At 48.4% G+C, this 23,760-nt stretch overlaps 1 protein-coding gene across 1 annotated transcript in view; it reads right to left on the bottom strand.

The window, feature by feature from the left end:
- Positions 1–23,760, bottom strand: part of Myo7b (myosin VIIB) — a 96,657-nt gene that overhangs the window by 7,350 nt on the left and 65,547 nt on the right. The window contains exons 20-35 of the mRNA XM_042685230.1: positions 21,360–21,444; positions 19,610–19,828; positions 18,025–18,195; positions 17,245–17,454; positions 16,912–17,079; positions 15,241–15,318; positions 14,953–15,080; positions 9,939–10,065; positions 8,188–8,307; positions 6,483–6,656; positions 5,575–5,802; positions 4,531–4,698; positions 2,899–3,016; positions 2,686–2,812; positions 1,611–1,774; positions 669–850 (exon numbers count right to left, since the gene is read on the bottom strand). Of these exons, the coding sequence (XP_042541164.1) occupies positions 669–850; positions 1,611–1,774; positions 2,686–2,812; positions 2,899–3,016; positions 4,531–4,698; positions 5,575–5,802; positions 6,483–6,656; positions 8,188–8,307; positions 9,939–10,065; positions 14,953–15,080; positions 15,241–15,318; positions 16,912–17,079; positions 17,245–17,454; positions 18,025–18,195; positions 19,610–19,828; positions 21,360–21,444 (2,467 nt within the window). The remainder of the gene's footprint in view (positions 1–668; positions 851–1,610; positions 1,775–2,685; positions 2,813–2,898; positions 3,017–4,530; positions 4,699–5,574; positions 5,803–6,482; positions 6,657–8,187; positions 8,308–9,938; positions 10,066–14,952; positions 15,081–15,240; positions 15,319–16,911; positions 17,080–17,244; positions 17,455–18,024; positions 18,196–19,609; positions 19,829–21,359; positions 21,445–23,760) is intronic.

Raw genomic sequence — 23,760 nt, 5'->3', positions numbered from 1 at the left:
GGCACCCTTCACCCTGCATGCCCCATCCCCACAAACTGCAGGCCTGAGCACAAGCATTATTCCCTCAGCGAGGCCTCCCCAAACAGCGAGAGGTCCTGCTTGATCTTTGATTTCCACAACAACTAGTGCTACTTCTCGGTGGTACTGAACACACTCATCAATCTATCATTATCTGCCCAATGTCTGCACCCTCTTAGGGGTGCAAGCACTGTTGAGGTTAACCCTGAGTTTTAGGCCCAGGGCGTATGGTGGGCCCTCAAGGTGTGTGTTTTGGAAGGCTTTCTTGCTCTTTGCTCTCGAGAGGCTTTTTTCTAGGAGCTGACATAGGGTGGTACTCAGAGCTGGTGGAGACTTGAGCACCCTGGGTCTCAAGTTCACAGAGGCAAAGTTTGGGGAAGGGTGGATTTATTCCCAACACATGCCCATGAGGGGTGAGGGAGCACCCACTTATTGAGCACCTACTAGCTGTGAAGCACCGAGCATGGCTCTGCACAAAAATGCGTTTCATGATCGTGTTGGGGAGAACTGGGGTTGGAAGCACGACCCTGGAGTACAGACAGCCTGATCCCTCTTTGGAGAGGGAGCAGGCTGCTGAGTGAGGTCCAGGCTAGGCGTCCCTGGGCTGTGCATGCACTATCCAGATGGACGGAAGCAAGCACAGGACATACCAGCAGCTGGGCGGAGGGTTTGACAACTGTGGGGATGGAATAGAGGCAGGCTGTGGGCACCATCCCGGTCTTTCCTGTTCTGTCATTCTGACCCATGGTCCAGTTCTCCGATGCCAGCAGCTCTTGATTCTTCGTGAGGATGATCAGATCCCCTTTCTTAAAGGGCAGGAGGGTGACGTCATCTGCAGGTCCAGGTCACACATGTGGGAATGAAAATGCCACATGTACTGAGGGTTCTGTAAGGGCCTAAGATCCTTTAGAGATTGTCTGCTTTAGCAGATGAGGAAACGGAGACACCGCATGGTTAGCTAGTCCACTCTGAGTGGGTGATAAAGGGATTGGACCCTGGGAGAAGAGTATATCTTGAGAATAACAGGACGGATGAGGTGACAGGGTGACATCTTCTGGGGAAATGTTCCCCTGCTGTAGGAGCCTGCATAGCCACTCTGTGCCCTCTGATGCCCTGAAATGCCTGCTCTCTGCATCCACACCCATGATGTCCACTAGTGGGCCTGGTGGCGGAGTTACCAGGCCCAGCCACCCCTTTCTCTTTAGCAGCAGGCTATAGCTCTCAGCTTTTGCAGAAACACTGTTTTCAGAGACGGTAAGAATGAGGTTGCATCCCCCTAAGCTGTGTGACCCGAGGCAAACCACTTCCCTCTCTGAGCTTTTGGGTTTTTTCCCTGTAACATTGGGAGACGGGATGATTGTGGAAGTGGTGATCATCCCTCCCTCCCAAGTTGGGGGGAGGAGCCTTGCCCATTCCAGTGAGAGTGAAGGAGGCCTTGAAGGGTTGAAGCCACCACCACCACCACTGACAGAAGGCTGGGCACTGCTCAAAGTGGAGCCCACATTGTTGGAACCTTCCCTCCTTCCTTCTGAGCTCTGCTCGGTGTCACACGCCATGGGCAGCCTCACTCTGCTCTTTCTCCCTTCCGGTACCTGTGGCCTTCCTGTCCTGCAGGGCCATGGCAAACACGGACCTCTCCTTCAGTCCGCCCAGGAACAGGGCCACCATCTCAGCGATGGCCACACTGCTGGGGGACACAAATTCATACTCTTCATGCAGCGTGGACAGCAGTAATCTCTGTCCACCCACGGCCTCCCTGAGGGCACAGAAGGTACAGTGTGACAAGAGGCCTCCCCTGCCCTCCCCAGTCCCCCAACACCCTCAGGAGACTATGGGCAAGCAAAGATAACAGCTCTTCCAGCGCTGCTGGCAGCATGGGGCCTGGGCCCAGGCTGGACAAATGCCAAGTCTCAGGTACTTTTGCAAGTGTTGGACAAAGTGACTGCAAAGCCTCAGGTCTTTGAGGCAGTGGGTAGTGCTAGGCTCCAGTGAGTCTGCTTTGGTCAGGGAACAAGAGGAATGATGGGCAGAGATACCACAGAACATCAGCGCTAGGAAGAGCCACTGGTTCTGCTGTGTGGGCTTATGCTGGAGTTCTGTGTGCCTCAGTTCACTCATCTGCAGATTGGGTGACTGAGGATGTCATATGATAGAGGAAAGTGTGCTTGGGCAGCCTCAGTGTGTGGGGAGGGGCAGGAGTGAGGGGAAGTGTGTGCCCAAAGTAGTCCACTGGTCCCAATTACAATAGTCATGCACCCGGAGGTGTACTGTAACCTCAGAGTGCTCTGGCAGATGGGTGGGGCTTCTCAGAGGGCTCAGAAGAGGGACTGGTAGATGAGAGCCACTGGGGTGGATACCACCCTAGGCTCTGGTCTCCTCTCTTCTCCTAGACTGGATGCAGCCTCTGCATGGCTAGTTCTCGTCCATCAGACGGAAAGGAGCTGGCCAGATTGCATGTGGCCACGTCCTTTGTAGGTGAGACTTGGTTTCAGAGCTGGTGACAACACAGTGCTGGGAGGCTCTATGTCCAGCGGCAGCTGGTGTCTTAGCTCCAGCCTGACTCTCAGGGACAACACAACTTCCCCTCTTTCTGTCTCTCCCTGTGCCCAGATATCAAAACCAAGGACTCCAGCAGTGAGAAGAGAGAGATTTGAAGTCTCTCCCTACCTATTAGTAACCAGACCCATGACCTCTGGGAAGGACAGTTCCATCAGTGTCTTCTCCCGCTGGTCCAGGAAGTACAGCCCCTTCCAGTTAACAGCCAAGATCATCTGTGTCTTGGGGAGTCGGGGGCCTGGCCAGAGGAGAGCACAGAGTTCAGGCTGTGCTGGCCCCTGGATGCCTGTCCTGCCCCAGCCCCACCTCATCTGATGCCGTTACCAGAAACCGGAGTGACTTGGAAGAGCCGGGAGAAAAGCAGAGGCCACTGCAGGAGTGCTGCATCTACCACCTGTGCCCTGACAGCCTGTGGCATGAGTCGCTTCTGGGTGTGTGGTGCCTGTGGAGACCAGACATTACCTCTATCATGGTGTCTCCTGTAGCCAATACCTCATCCAGAGCCCCAGGTGATATGGATCACTCTTTTGTTACCTAACATGTGCCAGTGTCCCAGGGACACTGGGGAGAATGGGAACAGGCCCAATCCTATGGAATCCTGGGGAGAACTGGTTAGAAGGTGACTTGAAAAGGGAAAAAAAGCCTTTGCCTCATTAGCACGAGGATGCAGAAGCTGAGGATCAGTTTCCTTGGCTATCTGAGCCTGTGTGTGTCTCTAGTTTTGTGCCTGTCTGTCATAGCTTGAGCTGTGACGGTTTGGGGCTTTAGTGCCCCTCAAAGGCCATGTGTTGAGGTTTGGTCTGTAACCTCGGATGTTGTTGGGAAATGGCGTGAGTCAGGTTCTATTGTAAGGAAGTCAGTTCACTGGGATGCGCCCTAGAAGTGGATATCGGCTCTTCCTCTCTCTACTTTCTGGCTGCCATGAGGAGAACAGCTCTGGGCTACCACATGATGCTCTGTCTTACCACACGTTCCAGTAATGAGCCAAGTGAATATAGACTGAAACCCTGAGCAAAATCAACTTCTCTTCCTTTCCATGATCTCAGAAACTTTGTCACAGAAAAGGAAACCTGAATAGCACAGGTTTGCTCTTGTCAATATGAGGTCTGTGTCATGCTGTGTGTGAGGGTATCTTACCATGTGCCTCTGGGTCCTGGATACCTGTCTTTTTCCCCTCTGGAGTACTGTATATTTGGCAGTTTCTTTCTTATCTTTCCTCTCTTTCCTGTCTCTTCTACACTGTGCAATTGGCAATCATGTCCCACCAAGCTTTTTTCCCCTCTGTTTGTTGTTTATTGGTTGTCTGTTTCTCTTGCTCTTACTTTAAGAGCAAGAGGTAGTCTACCTGCCTCACAAGTGTGAGGTGCCAGGTTCATACCCCAGTACCATCAAAAAAGATTGGCTGAGCCAGGCGCTGTGGTGGGCTCACGCCTGTAATCCTAGCTACTCAGGAGGCTGAGATCTGAAGATCACGGTTCAAAGCCAGCCTGGGAAGGAAAGTCCGTGAGACTATTATCTCCAATAAACTACTAGAAAACCGGAAGTGGTGCTGTGGCTCAAGCAGTAGAGTGCTCACTTTGAGCTGAAGAGCTGAGGACAGCACCCAAGCCCAGAGTTCAAGCCCCATGACCAACCAAAAAAAAAAAAAAATTGGCTGGATGATGTTATTCACTGGCTTTGATAAGATAAATGGGTGCATTATATCAGAAAAGTGACTTGTTTGCGACCAAGGGGCCAACTTGCGAGGAGGAGCCAGGTGGCAGGGGGCCATGATAAGTTAATCTGAACGTGCTGTTTACATCCTGATTCAGGACTGTGCCTGTCAGCTTTAAGCTCCCTGGCTCCAGTGAGTGATCTTATAGGGAGGCCCCTGAGGGAGGGAATCCATTTCTCTGCACAGCCAGCGTCCCACCACCCCGAGGAAGAGCTCACGTGGCCATGGTACTGAAGGCTGACCTTAGTGTAGGCTGCAGTGATGAGGCTAGTCCACGTCTCTGGGGTCTTGGTCTTGTACAGCTTCCGGGGGAGGCAGCTGGGCAGCAGCTCCTGGATATGATTGGTCCCTGCAGAGGCACCGAGCTGCACATAACAGTGCCGGGCCATCAACTCCACCAGCGGCTCCTCCTGCACACCGGGGGAAGGCAGAGTGGGGAGGGAGAGCTGACTCTCCCATAAAGTCTCCTCCATGTGGCCCGTTCCTGCCCCAGGGCAGGGCTGGCTAGCAGCTGGAGCAGAGCTAGGGAGCGGGGGGGGGGGGGGGGGGGGGTGGGAGGGGGGGGCAGGAGCAATCCTCCTGGCTGGCATATCCATCATGGCAGAGATCTCAGCTACCCACTCTCTCCAAGAAGCCAGTCTCAGAGAGGCCCCAGCTCATACCGCTTCCTGCCGGGCCCAGGTAGGCCTCCAGGGTTGCTGCAGTTGCTAGGTCTTCAGAGCAGCACCCTCCTCACTCACAGGAAGAATTGCACCTGCTTCCAGAGCTCCAGTTGCATTCCCACCCCTCTCCCCCTGCCCCAGCCCAAGTTCTCACAACTACTCCATGAAAAGAGCTCCTGGCACCCCGCACATTCCAGATGTGGGGGCAAGGCTCTAGGCCACACTGTTAGGGATAGCTGCCAACACAAAACTTGAACTCAGGCACAGAGCTCCAAGGCCATGTTCCTGACTTCCACCCTATGCTAATCCATAAGCAGCCCCTGGGGAAGGCCAGGCAGGCCTGGGGCTGGCAGGAAGTCCTCTCTACCTGCCATGGGGGCACTTAATGTTCCAGATGCCCACTACAGTTATAGCCCAGAGGAAGAGGAAATGGAGGCGAGGTTTGGGTGGGACAGTTGTGCCCAGTGAAAGCCGCAGGATGTGTACCCCAGTGACCACCTTCCCATTACTCTGTCTGCCTTCTGCTTGCCACTTGTCTGCATTGGCCATGATCCCTTTTCTTGGGGTGTCTCCACGATCAAAGCCCAGGCTGGCCCTGCCATGTGAACCTTTCTCAGACCTCACCTTCTCGAAGCTGTACTCCCCTGACCACACTCCTTGCAGGACTTGGCGATAAATGAGCTCAGTGCTCACAGGATCCTCCTGGGAGTCATGCCAGGGTGTGAAGAACTCCTTCCGGAAGTAGATACGCCAGGGAGACTGGCGCTGACTCTCGCCCCGCTCCTGGGCCAGCTGCTCACACTGGGCCACAGCATCCATCAGGTGGTCTCGGCCACTGCCCAGGGACCAGAACTGAGAGCAGATTTGCAGACAAGATAAAGACAACGCAGATCCCCAGGTTACCTAGCACCAGCACGTGAAGGGTAGGGCCTGGGACCTATGCGATCCAGTGGGGGCAGAGTAGACGCTGATGAGTCTACTTGGATGATGGAAAGGCTTCTCTACAGGAGTGTGAACTGCCCCGCACTCCCACCGTCCCTCCCTGCAGCCCCTTCCTGAGAAGGCTGAGATGGACACTGATGGTGGGAGTTGGGCTGTGTATCTGGGCTGCCGATGGTATGAATATGGTGAGTCTGGAGGTGAGGGCCCTTAGGGGTGGAGATGGGGCTCTGGTGATCTGTGACAGTGCAGTCCTCCATGTGGAATGTCGTGGTGTGAGAGAAATTGGAGCAGGATGCTGATGTAAGTGTGGGAGCTGGAGGGAAAGGCAGAGAGTGACAATGGGTGCCTGCGGCCTGCATGGGGCCAAGGCATATCTGCTGGGCTGGATGTGTGAGTGTATATTCCTCTGTGTGTGTGTGTTCATGTGCGCATGTGCGAATGTGCGAATGTGTACCTGCCCTTGTACAGTGTGCCTGGCAGCTGGGAGGGCAGATGGTGGCCAGGCTGCTGGGCATGCGGGTTCCAGCTTCAGGATGCTCTGACCCAGGTGTGTGAGGGAGGTTTGGGACGGATAGGATGAATGTCACTACCTTGTCGTACACAGCAACCTGCAGGGAGAAGCCCAGGTGGTCTTTGAGTCCCTGCTTTTGGGCGATGTGCAGGCAGATCTCCCGAGATGTGGAGGCAGAGTCAACCATGATGGTCAGACTCTCTCCAGCCGCCAAGATGACTTGAATCGGGATGTGCTTCTTGGACTTAACAGCCTAGGGATGGAGGAGGACTCAGATCAGAACCCTGGGACTCAGGCACTCTGGAGCCCAGAGCCCTTGGACCAGAAGCTGGCACAACACCCTTATCTGACTTCCCTCCCAGCCTAAGACCACCACCTCCTTGTCCTGAGGGCAAGGCAGGATTTTCAAGAGCCCTAGGATGGCTTAGTACTAAATGACATGTGCTCAGGCCTAGAGCCTGCCAGGAATGAGAGAAGCTTGCCCATGTACACCTGGTGATGTATGGGCTCCTCCAAGTTCATGTCAGCATCCCATGGCGTGCAACCTGCAGGTTGCAGTGGTCTCATACTGAGATCTGAACTCTGAGCTTGTTGACCTTTAGTGAATCAGATGGTCTTAGCAGTTTTGGGTCCTGGGGTCCTAGTGTGATACTATAGATATTTGTTATCCCCCTTTTTTGGGGGGGATGTCAGTCCTGGGGCCTGAACCCAGGGCCTGGGTTCTATTTTTGAGCTTTTTTTACTCAAGGCTAGTACTCTACTACTTGAATCACTTCTGTTTTTCTTTTGGGAGGGGGAATAGTTAATTGGAGATAAGCGTCTTAAAGACTTTCCTATCCAGGCTAGCTTCCAAATGTGATCCTTGGATCTCATCCTCTTGAGTAGCTAGGATTATAGGCATGAGCCACTGATGCTTGGCACACTGTAAATACTTAGTTGGCATAAGTTCACCTACAGTTCTAGTGCTCCCGAGAGGCAGCAGAGAAAGAACAGGAATGAAGTGTGGCCAAACGTGATTCACAGCCCCCAATATAGGTGGCCACAGGGTCACGGAGCCCTTTCTGGGCTTGGGCTGGGGCCAGAGATGGCGGTAGAATAAATATAGGGGATACCTTCTATTTAGACTACCCTTGGACACTGAGAATGTATAGGGGGCACCTGCTTCCAAAAGCAGTGCCTGTATCATACTAGGAGCATGACCACTGCTTTGTTCATAGCATGTGCACACACACATTTGTGTGTGTGTGTGTGTGGGGGGGGTGTTGAAGTTTGAACTCATGGTCTCACACTTTCTAGGTAGGCACTCTACCCTTATACTATGCTTTTTGCTCTGGTTATTTGTGAGATAGAGTCTGGGCCACCCTGGACACCTCCTGTTTACCTGGAGCTGGGATGACAGGCATGATACTATAGCAAGATTTTATCCATTAGACAGGGTCTACACTTTTTATCCAGGCTAGTCTCAAACAGCAATTGTCCCGCATCTCTGCTCCCTGAGCAGCTAGAGTTCCAGGTGTAAGCCGCCACTGCCTTCTTAAAAAGTACAAACTTGAAGCAGTTAGTTCATCTACACTGAGGCCAGGCATAAATGAAGATGCATTGGGGGTGGGGAGGATAGCTCTGAAGCCTGAGCACCCTGACCCGGGGGGCCTCACAGGGACCACTGGCAAAAGGTGCTGTAGAGGAGGTAGAGAGGTGCTGATGAAGTCACCCCGCAGATGTGCTTCAGGAGACATAGGGTCTGGCCATCCCATGACCCCCCTACCCCCCACACCAGCACTTACCTGTAGCTCTAGCCAAGTGGGGGGCTCTGCGCGTACCCCGTTAGCACAAGTGCGCCGTAAGCGTTCAGCACAGAAAGGCCCATAGCTAGCCGGCCCGTGATCAATAAAGTTCAGCAGATACTGAAGGGCACAAGAGGAAGGGGACACTCAGAATGGAGGCCAATTTCTATTTTCTACCTTAGCTGATTTTAAAAATGGAATGTGTTCAGATGGCTGTCCTCTATTTGTCCTGAGAAGGAATATAAATTGGTATCTAAGGAATAATTTGAAATACATTTTATGTATATAGTTTAAAATATGCATGCTGTTTGACTAATTCAAACCATTTTACTGGACACCAGGGCTCATGCCTGTAATCTTAGTTACTCAGAGGGCTGAGACATAAGAATCATGGTTTGAAACCAGCCTGGGAAGAAAAATCTGTGAGACTCATCCCAATTAGTCAGCAAAAAGTGAGAAATGGAGCTGTAGCTAAAGTGGTAGAATACCAGCCTTGAATAGAAAAGCTAATAGACAGTGGCTAGGCTCTAAGTCAAGCCCCAGTACACACTACACACACTATACACACACACACACACACACACACACACACACACACACACACACACACACACACACACACCATACATACATACACACACACCTATCTTAAACACAAACAGGTATTTTTTGATGATATTAGTTGGTATCTATGGAAATGAGTAGTTGACAGATGTATCATAAATGCCTATCAGTAGGTTCAATTCCTTATGGAATAGCTAGTCACTGAAGCTAGTATCTGGGAAGTTTATATCAGGGAGAGATAGAGTGGAGACAAGGAAAGGAAAGATGCAGTGTCCAAAACAGATCTTGGACAATTAATGTAGGAAGTGTTTTTGATGGGAGTACACATCCTGGGAAGGTTTATTGGTGTTTGGAAGTGGCTCAAATGCCCAGGACAGAGGGACACTGTGACATTGTTCCTGTTTTCCTGAGTTTTCTCTATGACTGCAAGTATGTCACCAGAACACCACAAGAGAGAGGAAGAAATATTAATATGGGTTACTTCTGTGTGTGGAGATAGCTTACTTTTTACACCTTCAGCATTTTCATATTACTTGTGTGTGTGTGTGTGTGTGTGTGTGTGTGTGTGTGTGTGTGTGTGTGCGCGCGCGTGCGCCAATACTGGGGTTGAATTCAGGGCTAGGGAACTCTCCCTTAGCTTTTTTGCTAAAGGCTGATGCTCTACCACTTGAACACAACTCCACTGCAGGCCTTTTGGTAGTTGATTGGAGATAAGAGTCTGATGGGCTTTCTTGATCAGGCTAGTGTCAAACCACAATCCTTAAATCTCAACCTGCACCTAGCTCACATTATTTTTATCATCAAAAGCAAAGGTTTATTAAAGAAGCAAAGCCTTGGACACCAACCCTTGGATACTTCTACTAGTCCACTTCCATTTTCTGCTCTAAAGGGGCAGAAAAAGTGTAGCCAGACACCAGAAGGGTGTCTGGTGGGCCCACTTCATTTGCCATCTGAGTATTAGTCCTGAAGAGCTATTTTTGGGACTGAGATTGAGGTAAGTGACTATGTGGACCTGGATGGGCTCAGCACCTCTTTTACAGATGGGGAATGAGGCCCAGAGTGGTATAAGCTTTGCTGGCTATCAGCCTACAGAGCAAAGCATGGGCTGCTCCAGGATCCCCTGTCCCATTTCTGCTGAAACAAACCCTCTGCTTCCCCCTTCCCTACCCCCTTCTTGGCCTTCTTACCTTCATGAACCTCTCAGAAGGTGGGAAGCAGCCCAGGCAGAGGCTTAGCAGGATCCAGCCCCGAGCCAGGCTGCTCATTTTGAAGTTCTCTGAAAGCTGCTTGCAGATCTGGCAGTAGATCTCATCCCTGAAAAACACATGCTGCTGAGCTGGAAAGGTAGGAGCTGGCTCTGGGGGAGGCAAGAGATGGGTCATCTGGGGAAGGAGAGAGATGGGGCATCTGGGGAAGGAGAGACATGGGGCTTCTGGGCACTCTTTCTGTATCCCTGGTGGGCTCTCTTCTGCAGGGGACTCACCCAGTACTCAGCCCCTTCACCCCAACCCCCAGCCTCCTCATGGACCAGACTCTGCCCACCTAATGTCTTCCCAGTGCTTCATTCTTTGGCCCTCAACTTCCTGCCCCAACTTCCTACCACACTCATGTCCTGCCCTCAGTCCTCCCTCCTCAAACCAGTGCTCCCTCCTTCACCCCTCTGTCCACAGCACCCTTGTCCCTGTGCAGCTGCCCTGGCCTTTTCTCTCTGTTTCTAGCATACTCACCCTGCTACTTTCTCCAAGCCAGTTATATCAAATGGGTTCTCTCTGTCTTGAGACCCATTCTCTGAGAGTGTCAGCTCTTCAGTACAGAAATAAGTGAGGGCTTCCTGGGAGAATCCCTAAATCCCAACTCTTTATATAGGTGTGAGCTCCTGGTGCCCATCCCTTGGTTTTCTTTTTGAGAATGCTTGCCTACGTCCTTTCCCATGGAATCAAGCCTCTACTGCCTTACAAAAGGGTCCCTTCACTCTTCAAGCCCCACTTCAAGCGTCTTCTCCATAACACGCAGCAGTGTGCTGGTAAACATTTATCAATCTACTTTCTCAGGGGAATGAAAGCTCACATGGATTGTATTTGCCACCATCTGTGGTGTAAATGTTCTCAGCCACGCCCATTTCAAGCCCCCAATAGGACGTTTGAACAGAGTTGGGAAGGCATGTGTGCCTTTGACTCAGGAGAATTGCTGGAAGCCAGTTCCAGCACATCTCCTTGCCTGCATTCACTTAAAATGGAAGCCTGGAAGTCATCCTAGACATTGCTTATCCCTGTATTCTTCAAGTCCAGTGGATCACTATCTACCCTCTGTCTCCTGGACATTTCCCCTGCTCATCTCTTCACTTCTATTCCTTGAGCCATTCTTCATTAGCTTTCTGGATCTCTTTTGCTGACCTCCGGGCCTCTCATCTCAGACTCTGCTCTATGTCACTGCTAGAGAGAGGAGCTATCTGCAAATCACTTATGTGCACTCATGACTTTCTCTTGCTTAAACTTTTACTTCCCTGCTCTTGGGGTTGAATCCAGATTACATAGCCCAGTGGTGACAAAGCATTTGGAATCCTAGACTCTTTGGGTTGTTTCCAGGCATAGTGCCCTGTTCATCCCTCCTTCTGTCTGGTGAGTTCTTCTTCTCCTTTACATTGCCTGTGATACGACTCCTTCTTGGTACCTACAGGGTCTGAGCAGACCCCTATCTGACAATATACTCTAGTGGTGGTTTTCCTGAGCCTCATATACTTCCTGCATGGTTTGGATAAAGGTTCATGTGTTAAAGGCTTGGTCACCAGCCGATGACACCATTTTTAGGTGACATAGCCTTTAGAAGGTGGGGCCCAGGAGGAAGTTAGGTATTGGTGACACATTCTTGAAAGGATCCTGGCATCCTGGCTCTTTTTTGTCTTGCTTTGCTTCCTAATGGTCATTTGTGGCTTGCTCTTGCTGCAAGGCTCTCCTTTGCTACAGACATAAGGCCAAGTGACCACAGGCTAAGATTATGACAGAGCAAACAAGTAAGCCTTTCCTCCTAATCAAATGACCATTTTGGTATCTTTTCACATTAGTGGAAAGCTGACTAATACATTTCTCAACTAAAAGGTGAAATTTCCCTTTCTTTTCCTTTCCTTTCCTTTCCCTTACCTTCTTTTTTCCCTTCTCTTCCCTTCCTTTCCCTTCCTTCTTTCTTTGTGTCTTGTTACATGAGTTTTAACTCAGGGCTTCATGCTGTTACCTGGACTTTTTGTTTAAGGCTGATACTCTACAACTTGAGCTATGCCTCCACTTCTGGCATTTGGGGAGTGGTGACAGTCTTTCCTGCCCAGGCTAGCTTCAAATTGGAGATGAGAATCTCCTGGATTTGTCTGCCTGGGCTCACATTGAACCCTCATCCTCAGATCCCAGCATCCTGAGTAGCTAGGATTACAGATATGAGTCCTTAAAGCCTGGCCTGGGGGCAAGTTTCTTGAAGACAGAAATGTTTTCTCCATTTTAGCATCCCTTGGCTCTTACCCAGGGCTGCACTGTAAGCAGGTACTTAATATGAGTACATTAGAGATGGATGGAGAATTATCTTTGTCTCAGAATTTGTTTAAGGCTCCAGAGCCAAGCACAAATGGATGCTAACATTCATCTTGCTAAAGAAACCTGTTCTTATAATATTTATTAAAAGATAGCAGAGCCAGTCCAGCTATCGTGCCACCTCTATACAATCGAAGATGAGAAATTTGGAAAATGACTCCCGGAAGGGACTTTAATGGAAGAGAGGTCTGTAGCTCATTTAACTACTTACAAATAATAAGGGAGGGAGAATGGTCCCAGGAGAACAAGCAGGAGGGTTGGGTGGGAGACTGACTGACTAGAGATGAGACCTTCCTGACTTCCTTCCCTCCTCATTGAAGGCATGCAAGACCCCAACATGCCACTGTCCTTTCCAGGCTACTGAAATGGAGCGTGGTGACAGAACTGTCACATTTTGGACTAGCTTCCCCTGGAGTTGATGGCTTCTGTGAACAAAGAAACTAGAGATTACTTTCTTCTGGACAACTCAGAGATCACCCAGAAGGGCAAGGCTGATATGTGTGGTGAGGCATTTGTCATCTTCCCATTAGCATGAGGATGGCATGGAAAGAGGTGGGCTGCAGGCATCTCGATGGAGCCCCACAAGTGAGTAGCCCATGATTCCAGATGGCCTTCGTGGTGAGAGGCCATGGGATGTTCCCACAGGGGACAGTGTCGTCAGAACTCTCAAGGGACCTGAGAGTGGTGTCAGCCAGATGCCTGCTCTATATGGGATTGCTTGTAGGAGATATCTGAGGATTCAAACCATTTGGGCATAACTTTTGTGTCGGTTTGTCTGTTGTATCAGAGGGTGTGATGGTTGGGGAAAACTGCCAGTTGGTGTCGTACAGGAAGCAAGCTTGGGTAGAGGCCCTCTAGTCTTACTGGCTTAAAGAACCAGAGGACAGAGTTTGTGGTCTCCACAGCAGCTTGAATGTATAAAGCAAAATCCTGAAATGAAGAGAACCAGAGAACAGCCCTAAAATCTTCATGTAATCTTAGCTAGAAGGCTAGCTAAGGCCAAAAGGACAGGGATTCCAACTGCTGTTCATGATAAGGGAGGTAATTTGAATTAAGCAAAATTAATTGTTTACCATAACAAACACCAACAGCCTTTGAAAAAATGCAATAGTATCCAGAGTCTCTAAATGTTTTACTCCCAATGTTTAGGATCCAATCCCAAAGTACTAGACTTTGGGGAAACAGGAAACCATGATCACATTACAGAGAAATCGCAGTCAATGGAGATAATGATTCAGACATTAAATTAGCAGAAAAAGACTTAAAAAATACTATAACTGGGCCAGATGTAGTGGCTTATAACTGTAATCCCAGCTACTCTGTAGGTGAAAATGGGACCCATCTCAACAAACAAGCTCCCATATAGCAGTAGATAGGAGGACTGTGAGCTGAGGCTGGTCCTAGGAAAAAAACCTCAAGACTTTAGCTGAAAATAACTAAAAACAGGGCTGTGTTTCTTTTTCTTGTCTTTCTCTTTCTATTCTCTCTCTCTTTCTCTCTCTCACACATACACACATACATACAATACTATTGTAACTATGTTCAAGGATGTAAGTGAAACTATACTCACAGCAAATGAATGAATAGGACATGTTGACAAATAAAAATATAAAAAATTAAAAATCTCAATAATTTAATGTAACTTTGATTATATCATTATATATTATATATATATTTTTGGGTCTGGTCGTGGGGCCTGAACTCTGGGCCTGGGCACTGTCCCTCAGCTCTTCAGCTCAAGGCTAGTGCTCTACCTCTTGAGCCACAGTGCCACTTCCAGCTTTTTTTTCTTTTTGCTTATGTGGTGCTGAGGAATTGAACCCATGGCCTCATGCATGCAAGGCAAGCGCTCCACCACTGAGCCATCTTCCCAGCCCTGTATATTATATTATTATATAACAAATAAAATAAAGGAAGTTATTGAATGAGTATATTGGGTAAGTATAAAAGTAGGTTAGGGAAAGCAGAGATAGCTTCAGTGTATTTAAAGATAGAATATCTGAAACTATTCAATCTAAACACCGACAGAAAAATTAACAGACTCTCAGGGACCTGAGGGACAAAGGCAATGACTTTTACATAGGGATAATCAGGGTTATATAGGTGTGTGTGTGTGTGTGTGTGTGTGTGTGTGTGTGTGTGTGTGTGTGAAGATAGGCACAGAGATAGATAGATGATAGATAACATGATAGGTAAATCTTAGATATTAGATGGATTCATAGGTGGACAGATTGGAGAGTATTTAAAACAAATAAATGGAAATTGTCCATAAAATTTACAGGAAAACCTAATTCCTGCAGAGCAAATTGCATATATACGTAGTATAGTGAAGGAGCTTGCTCATTCACAAGCCCTGCTCTAACACCTATCCTATCAAAGAATGAATCTCAGCCTCAAATGAATCTGTTTCCTCAAACTCCTGGGTTTTCTTAATGCAGAGCAAGTAGAGAGCCCTCTATGTGCAGTACTGAGACATAACCTGCAGGGCTTAGGCCAGGGAGCAAGCAGAGGAGAATGAAGGGGGGTGGGGGAGGAGACAAACAGGTGGAAGTGACTGGCGCCATGGGCTAAGGGCCTGTGAGGAGACTTGATGTTCTGATGAGGGAAGAGTGGACTGGAGACTAACCTGAGACCAGGCCGCAGGATGGCATAGCCCACAATGAAGTGCACCTTCTCCAAGTTGGACATGGGTCTGTCTGAGACGGGACCATCAGGATCAAATGCTTCCTCTCCAATGTTCAGCTGGCTGGCCACCTAGAAGCCCAAAGATGGCCATCAGGACAGCTGTGACTCTCTCAATTTTGCCAAAAATGAAACTCTGACATGGGGATGGATTTCCTGGAACCCCACAATAGGCTGGCACAGACCTGGGAGCAGATTGGCGCAGACTCGAGTCACCCGGCCCTGAGCTCACCTGGCCTGTGATCCTAGAGGAACGCTTTAGCTTCATGGAGGAGATCCCCTTGGTTCCTCTTTCCTTGCGACTCAGTCTCTGTGGAAGGAGACATTCACCAGAAGGAAGGAAAGCATGAGTAGTCCTTCCATGTTGGCCCTAAAGCCACTTGCAATGGAGTAAATGTCCCAGTCATTCATCCATTTCCTGGCCCAATTTACAATGCCAGGAAGAAAGGGCTTAACCCAAGCCCTTTGGATCTGTTGGTTTCCTCAGACAAGGGGGTTGTTCTTTGTCATGATGAAAATTTGCTGCCAAAACTAGAGCTCAGTACTGGTTTGGGTTGGGATCGGTGCAGGACCAGAGCTAGGGCTAGGACTGGCACCAGCTCTGGTTATGGTGAAACTTGTTTTTGACACAGGTTCTTAATGTGAAACACTGGCTAGCAAGCTCTGGTAGGGCGGGCAAGGCTTGTACAGCTCAGTTCTAAGTGAGGCATAGGGAGATATTTAACAACCACATGTAGGAAAGAAAACATGAGCTAGATTTCCAGGAGGCAGCATGGCCAGACTGCTTTCCAGAGTCCCTTCCCTGGGGGCATTGCTAGTCTTCAAGGTGACTTCGAGCAATCTTTCCAGCCTCCTCACATTCTTGCTCACTCATCTGGGGGAAGTCATGTTGTGAGGATTCTCAAGTAGCTCTGTGCCAATGCTTGTAGGGCAAGGAACCAAGGCCTCCTGCCAGTGCCATGTGAGTGAGCCAACTCAGGAGTAGACCTAAGGCAACAGCTTGGTGGCAACCTCCAGAGACCCTGGACAGAGCTAGCAAGCCATTCCTGACCTTCAGAAATAATAAATATATGCTGTTTTAAGCTGCAATGTTTGGAAGTAACTTGTTACATAGCAATAGGTACTTAATAGGTTTGGGGGAACTTATGCTTCCAGAAATCAAGGACTTATGGTCTCAGCCTGGGGCTGGGCTGGGGATGTAATTGGGGCTATGGACTCCCTTAGATTTCTTTGCAGTTAGCCTGCATACAGGACCTCAGAAGTTGCACCTCAGTCAGTTACCTAGAACATGAGACATTCCTGCACCTGGTTGCTAGTGGGCCTAGGTGCTGTCATTTTGTGTACATCCTTTAGACTGTTCTTGGTTAGTTCCACTAAGATTACAGCATGAAACTGACCAAAAATAAATGTGAATTAACCTTCCATGAGAGTACTTTGTAGAACACAGTTAAGGACTTGATCTTTGCGAATGGGTTTAAAGCCAACTACCACATACGTGTTCACTGTGATTTGTGTGGTGAGTCACTTCATTTCTCTGTTTCATTAGCTTTGGATAATCCCTACTTTGTAGAATTGGCTCCGCTTGGAATTAGATGAAGAGAAGCAATTGGCTGGTAATGTCTCAATAATTGGATCTTTGGTTGTTACTATTATTACATGTATTTGAATTTAGTTCAAGTCAATATTTAGAGTTTACAGGACTTTCTCCATTAATGACTGAGTAATTCAAATAGCCCAGGGCATGAGTCTTGAGTCATGAACTTCCCAGTGCAATCCAAGACTGAAAACACCCAGGCCCAGGTTTAGGGACTGGACTTGGTGATGATACTGCAGATGCAGCTCCATATTTAGCTTCCTGGGCCTGAGCCATGGTACACACCAAGCCACCATCCTCAGCACCCACCTGTGCAGTACCACCATGCTGTGGACCCCCAAAAATGCTGTTTTTGCCAAATCTGTCATGGATCTGCCGCATCACTGAGTCGTCACTCACACTGTTTCTGGCATACAAGAGTGGCTCTGGAAGGTCACCCATGAACCTCAAGATGATGTTCCACATGGCCAGTGCAGCCTGGGGGATGATCAGAGGGACTGGTTAGAACCCGGATCCCAGCACTGGAGTCCACACCAGGAGCCAGGCCTTTTTCCTGCTCTCTCTGAGCTGTAGCACAGCCTCTGGATCTGGGTGGATCCAGGAAGGACTTGGTGGGAGCAGAACCAGAGAACAACTCCATACCGAGTAGTCCGTGTCATTTTCATGGTAAAGCAGCGGGTAGCGGAGAGAACGCAGGATGTGTGTATGTGTGGCTGATTTTTGGAAGTAAGTTGCAGCAAACTTGGGGAAGGTATACTCATCCAGGCTATCCACATGCTCTTCTATCTCCTCCATTATGGGGACAGTATCCAGATCAATTTCCGGCAGTGTCTGAGTTTTTGCTTCCAGATCCTGAAGTGGGGATGGGAGGTGTGAGCGGGAAGGACAGGGGTCCTTTTAGATAAAAGCTGAACTGTCAGCCAACTTCCAGGGGCAAGAAATGTTGGGACTAGGGATTCCAGAAAGCTACATCTGTCTGTCTACCAGATTCACAGGATCATTCTAGCTCCCTGGAGTTGGTGACCTCTCTAATTCCGTGCATGGAAGGCTGCTGTGGACATGAACTTGAAGGCCTGGCCCTGATGACACTAGGGACTATACAGCTTCTGCAGCCCTCCTCGCTACCCCTCCCTCTTCCTCTTGGCACACCAGCAGCCCCAAGGCTCCACACAGGTACAGAAAGTGCTGCCTGCCTGGGGGCACTGCTACCTCAGTGGACATAGAGCAGGCTCCAGGCATCCTTGCAAAGAAGTCACACCTAGCTCTAAAGGTTTCGAACATGAGGATTTGGGCAGCTCCCTGCTTTATTCATGAATATCGGGCATCTGAATGTACTCGGAAGCTCACTCTGGCAGCTTTAGCAAAACCTAAGAGGTTGAATGAGGTCAGGGGGCAGGCAAGTCCTCCATCAGGCTGTCTCACCTCAAAGCGAGCTGGGGCTGGGCCCTCCTGACCCCCGATCATGGATGGGAGGAAGCCAAACACTTTCTCCACCATCTCTGTGTCGGTGATGGTGTCATAGATGGACTTGCACTTCTTTTCGGGCAGAGGTTTTGGTCTCCTTTGCTCTTCATCCAGGATGGCCAGAGGTTCCTGTACATACCACCAAGGGGAGAAGGTGACCCACAGTTCTGGGCCCTGCTCTGTCTACCCTCGCAGAATAAGCACCTCCGAGAGAACCTCATCCTGCTGTCATTTGACCAAACATCTTTTGCTTTAAAATGTTACATTTTAACAGCTGCAAGAATAGTGACCAGCTACCCAGGGCTTTCCGTTTTTCTGATGACAACCAGAAATCTTTGTGAATTGCATTGCTGGCTTGATGTCTGAGGTATTACCTCAAACTCCAGAACCCAGAACCCAGAACCCAGTGTAAAATCACTGCTCAGGACCACAAAGTTCCTCCTTACCTGAGGCCTATACTAACAAATACAGAGCTCTTTGCAGCCAGATGGGGCCTATTAAAGCACAAAGTCTTTGGTCTCTGTCTGATGGTCTGTTCTCTTACTTTTTCTGTTCATTATACTGGTAGTTTAGATGTTAAACCCAATTTTTATCCATGGAACAGGAGCAAACATCATCTCAGCTCCTTTGCCTCACCATGACTTCTAGATAAGCCAAGCAAGAAGAAAGAGGTTGAGTCTCACGTACTCATGGAGATAATGGATCTTTCGTGGGTGAGATTCAAAATGCAGGAGTATGCATTTTGCTGTTCTGTTCCCTATTCTCCTGTCCTCCAGACACTCCATGGTTCTTAGTGGTTTTTCTACCACCTGAGTCATCATGCATAGTCTTTTTTTTTTTTTGCCAGTCCTGGGCTTGAACTCTGGGCCTGGGCACTGTCCCTCAGCTCTTCAGCTCAAGGCAAGCACTCTACCACTTGAGCCACAGCTCTACTTCTTTTTCTGCTTATGTGGTGCTGAGGAATTGAACCCAGGGCCTCATGCATGCAAAGCAAGCGCTCTACTGCTGAGCCACCTTCCCAGCCCATCATGCATAGTCTTTTAACAGAGCTCTTCACTCTCCTCCAGGGCAGGCTGTTGACTCACAGCAGAACCCTCCACTCTCCTCCAGGCATGCTGGTCTCCCACAGTACCTCTGGCTCAGATGTCCTGCCTCTTTCACAAGACTGACCATCATCCCTTAGGCAAAAAGGAGGGAACCACAGAGTTCCACTTCCAGATTCCAAGCATAAGTCTGTCTAGATGATCTGCTGTATAGCCCATGTTGTACCCTGTGTCTTCCTGGTAGTGGCCCCTGCAGTACTGACTGTATACAGGGAGAGGGAAGAGCTCCCTGGTATATCTACACTGCAGTCCAGGAGGCAGCTCCTAATTCATCTCCTGTAGTCTCGCTGTGTTCTTGAGAATTAAACATCTTGGCTTGAGTGCAGACTCTCCAGTGGGGATTCTATGAGAGGTCTCTTTTGCTACTTGTTCCTCCTGCCCTCCCTTCCCGCTTAGCCCTGGCCAGCCCCACCTGCACAACATGCTAGGTGACTACCTACCTGGGCTTTTTGCTGCTGTAATATCTGCCGGGCAGCCCTGCCCCTGGCATGTGCCTGGATGACCAGCACCGCCCTCTTCTTGGCTTGGACTTGCTGGCGCACCAGGTAGCCTCTGCAGCGGGCCTGTAGTCTCACCACCCTCTGCCGCATGGCCTGGAACTGTCTTGTTAGTGGATGGCTCCGAACAATGGCCTGCAGGCGCTCAAAGCCCACCAGGATCTGCAGGGGTTAAGAGTGAGGAGGGTTCACTGCAAAGTGCCTTCCTTAGGGACCACGGTGGCATTTTCCAGCAACCCTTGAAAGTTAGTTGTACATTTGACTACTTCTTGACACAGGGTCGATGCTACTATTATACATATCAATTAGCCTGGGTCTATTGAGTTATTACTTAGAGCAGAGCTGGCCATGCTAATAAGTGCTAATTTTTTTTAAAAAGAGCGTAAATAATAACATGGCCTTCTGGGAGTGTGGATGGAGAGAGGTGGCACGGTTCTCATGAGGGTGACTATATTCCAAAGCTTCCATTTTTATACCTGCTAGCTAAGACCAGCCGCCTTGTCGGGCAGAGGCTCACACACCTGTCTAGTGCTTTGAGGCTGACTTTATTAAGCTAGTTTAATCTCTAAAACAGAAGGAAAGAGCTGGCGCTGGTGGTACATGCCTGTAATCCTATCTATACAGCAGGCTGAAATGTGAGCAACCTGGTTCAAGATCAGCCCAGGCAAGAAAGTCCATGACTCCAATTAATCACCGAAAAAATAGAAGTGGAATTTGGCTCAAGTGGTAGAGAGCACCAACCTTGAGTGAAAAAGCTAAGGGATAGTGCTTAGGCCCTGGGTTCAAGCACCAATACTAGCACACACACACACACACACACACACACACACACACACAAAACATCAGGAGCAACAACAATGAGCCAGAAGGAGAGTATGAAATGGCCCACTTCAATACTGAGCCATAGTAGTCCCTGAGTCCCAGGGATGAAGCTGTTGGCTTCTTAAAGATCAACTCAATGGGTTTAAACATTTGAATATCACACCTACCTATTAATGCACGTACCACCAGCTACTTCCTAACTGCATGCTCTTGAGTTTACTTAACCCTTTGGGCCTTCGTCTTTTCAGTGGGTATTTTAAAGCAAAATAAAATAGTACCTGTAAAACAACAGGCCTCAAGTAACACTTCCCTACACATAAGCCATTGCATGCTGTTGTGAGCATGCAAGGCAGATGGGCCTGGGACCAGTTTTGCTGCCATGACCATTTTATGTCCCAACAATAGTCATGCCCATAACAAAGATAAACAGACAAATGAGGCCCTAGAGGACACAGCCATATTTGCTCTGCTTCCTACAGTGGTAAACAGGCACTCATTAGCTAGTGTCTGTGCTTGGGAGAAAAATTAGAAAGAGCGTGAAACACAATAATCAGTCCATTTACTTATTTTGTTACCTGTAAGACAAGAAAAAAGGTCATTTCAGAGAAAGACACCTCAGTCCAGTTCTGAGGATGCTCAAAATTCTGTAGGAGACAATCTCTGAAGCCCACAAACAACGGGGCCTGAGACTATGCTAAGAATAGTGTGTTTATAACCAATGCTGGCCATTGAAAATCCATATTCTATGCCTGTTAGTGATGAGGCCCTTCCTACACAAGATCTCACCTTCAGAGACAGGAATATAAACCATTTGTCTTCTATGGGGCATTATCCACTGCCTTTAAAGGCCCAGCCTCCTGAGCTCTCTCACCAGCTTGAAATTCCTTCTGTTGCAATAGCCTCGCCACTCAGCCTGGAGGGTCACAGCTGCCCGTCTCTGTCGCAGGAATTCCTTCCTAGGGGGAAAACACATGCTAAGGTGAGTAACAGGCAAGCCTTTGGGGGAGTTTAGAAGGGAAAGGGAACAACAAAACATCTCAGAAGCCATACGACATCAACAACTGCACAGATAGATTGGGAACATAAAACCTTCTACCAACAACCCAAATTTACAAATAAAGACTGTCTAGTTGGTTCGTTTGTTTGTGGTACTAAGGTTTGAGCTCTAGGCTTGCTAAGTAGGTACTTGAGCCATACCTGCAGGTTTTTTTGCTGAAGTTATTTTTGAGATAAGGTCTCTCTGGGGTGGGGTGGGGCAGGGGGGTGGGGAAGAGTGTTGGTCTGGTTCAACCTGGACTGTCATCCTGCTATTTACACCTGGATTAGCATGCACATACCACCAAACCCAGTTATTGTTTGGATTTTAATAACTTGTTATCTAGGCTGGCCTTAAACTCTGATCTTCTCAATCTCTGCTTGCTGAAAAAGGGAGATTACAGGCAGAAGCCACTGCACCCAGCTGAAGTCTTTTTAAAAATTTTCCTTCAACACTAGAACTCACAGGTATAAGCAGAAACTTTTTGAAATGAGTCCCAGAGCCACAGCAGCTAGGAGAGAGACTTGACAGATGGAATTACATCAAAATAAAAAGGGTTTGCACAGCAAAGGACATTCAGAATTATAGAAATGATGGGACAAAAGGTGAACTAGCTCAGTAGTGATACTCACTAGACACTATGTTGAAAATGAACTATACAACTTGTGGGGGGGCGAGTTGGAAGGGGAAAGAACTGGGAGAAAACAAGGGAAGAGGTTACATTGTTCAACAAGAAATGTATTTATTACATCTGAACTATGTAACTGTAATCCCTCTGTACATCACCTTTACAATAAAACTAAATAAAGTAAAATAAAAAGGACATACTTACTAAACTAGAAAGGAGTTAACAGACTGAGAGAAGATCTTTGCCAGCAATACATCTGAAAAAGGCCTAATATCCAAAATATACAAGGAACTCAAGAAACTAACCTCTTCCAAAGATAATAACCAATCACTAATTGGGCAAAGGAGCTAAGGAGAGACTTCTCAGAAGGAGAGACAAGAATGACAAAGAAACATATGAGGAAATGCTCATCATCCCTGGCCATAAAGGAAATGAAAATCAAAACAACTCTGAGATCCCATTTCACCCCAGTTAGATTGGCCAACATTGTAAACTTGAACAACAACAAATGTTGGCAGGGATGTGGGGAAAAGGAACACTACTGCACTGTTGGTGGGAATGTAAACTAGTATAACCACTCTGGACAGCAGTCTGGAGGGTCCTCAAAAAAACTAGACCTAGATCTTCCCTACGACCCAGCCATACCACTCCTGGGCATCTACCCAGAATATCTGGATCCAGGACACCATAAAGACCTTTGTACATCCATGTTCACTGCTACACTATTCACAACAGCCAAGGTATGGAAAGAGCACAGATGCCCTACAAAAGATGAGTGGAGTGCCGGGCGCCAGTGGCTCACGCCTGTAATCCTAGCTACTCAGGAGGCTGAGATCTGAGGATCTCGGTTCAAAGCCAGCCTGGGCAGGAAAGTTCATGAAACTCTTATCTCCAATAAACCACCAGAAAACTGGAAGTGGCGCTGTAGCTCAAGTGGTAGAGCGGTAGCCTTGAGCTGAAGAGCTGAGGGACAGTGCCCAGACCCAGAGTTCAAGGCCCACGACTGATTAAAAAAAAAAAAAAAGATGAGTGGATCCAAAAAATGTGGTAGCTATACACATAGAGTTTTACAGAGCCATTAGAAAGAATAATATTATGTCATTTTCAGGAAAATGGATAGACCTAAAACAAATCATGTTAAGTGAGATAAGACAAGCTCAGAGAGACAAACAGCAATGTTTTCTCTCATATGCAGAAGCTAGATCTAAAATACACTGGGACATGGTAAATTATACAGGACTCTAGACATTCATGCATAGTGAGACCAAAGGAAGACTCTTAGGACAAGAACAAAGGTGCAATGCCTATGTGTGTCTGATCATATAAAATAGTATTTACTGAAATGAACTTCAAGATATGGAAACAAGAGATTTTTTTCCTTTGTTGCTATTTTTGTTTTCTTTTATTCTTGTTTGTTTTGGGGTCTTTGGGACGGTAAGAAGGGCACAGAAATGGAGGGACAAAGGGTGAACAAATGCGTCAGTGGTACTCACTAGACACTACGTTGAAAATGAACTATACAACTTGTGTGGGGATGAGGATGGGACGGAAAAACTGGGAGAGAGTGAGAGAAGGGGTGGCACTGTCCAAAAAGAAATGTACTCTTTA

The sequence above is a fragment of the Dipodomys spectabilis genome, unplaced genomic scaffold (genome assembly GCF_019054845.1).
Source record: "Dipodomys spectabilis isolate Male_0828 unplaced genomic scaffold, ASM1905484v1 ptg000094l, whole genome shotgun sequence".
In the NCBI taxonomy this organism is placed as follows: Eukaryota; Metazoa; Chordata; class Mammalia; order Rodentia; family Heteromyidae; genus Dipodomys; species Dipodomys spectabilis.
This window is presented reverse-complemented; position numbering and strand designations above follow the sequence as displayed.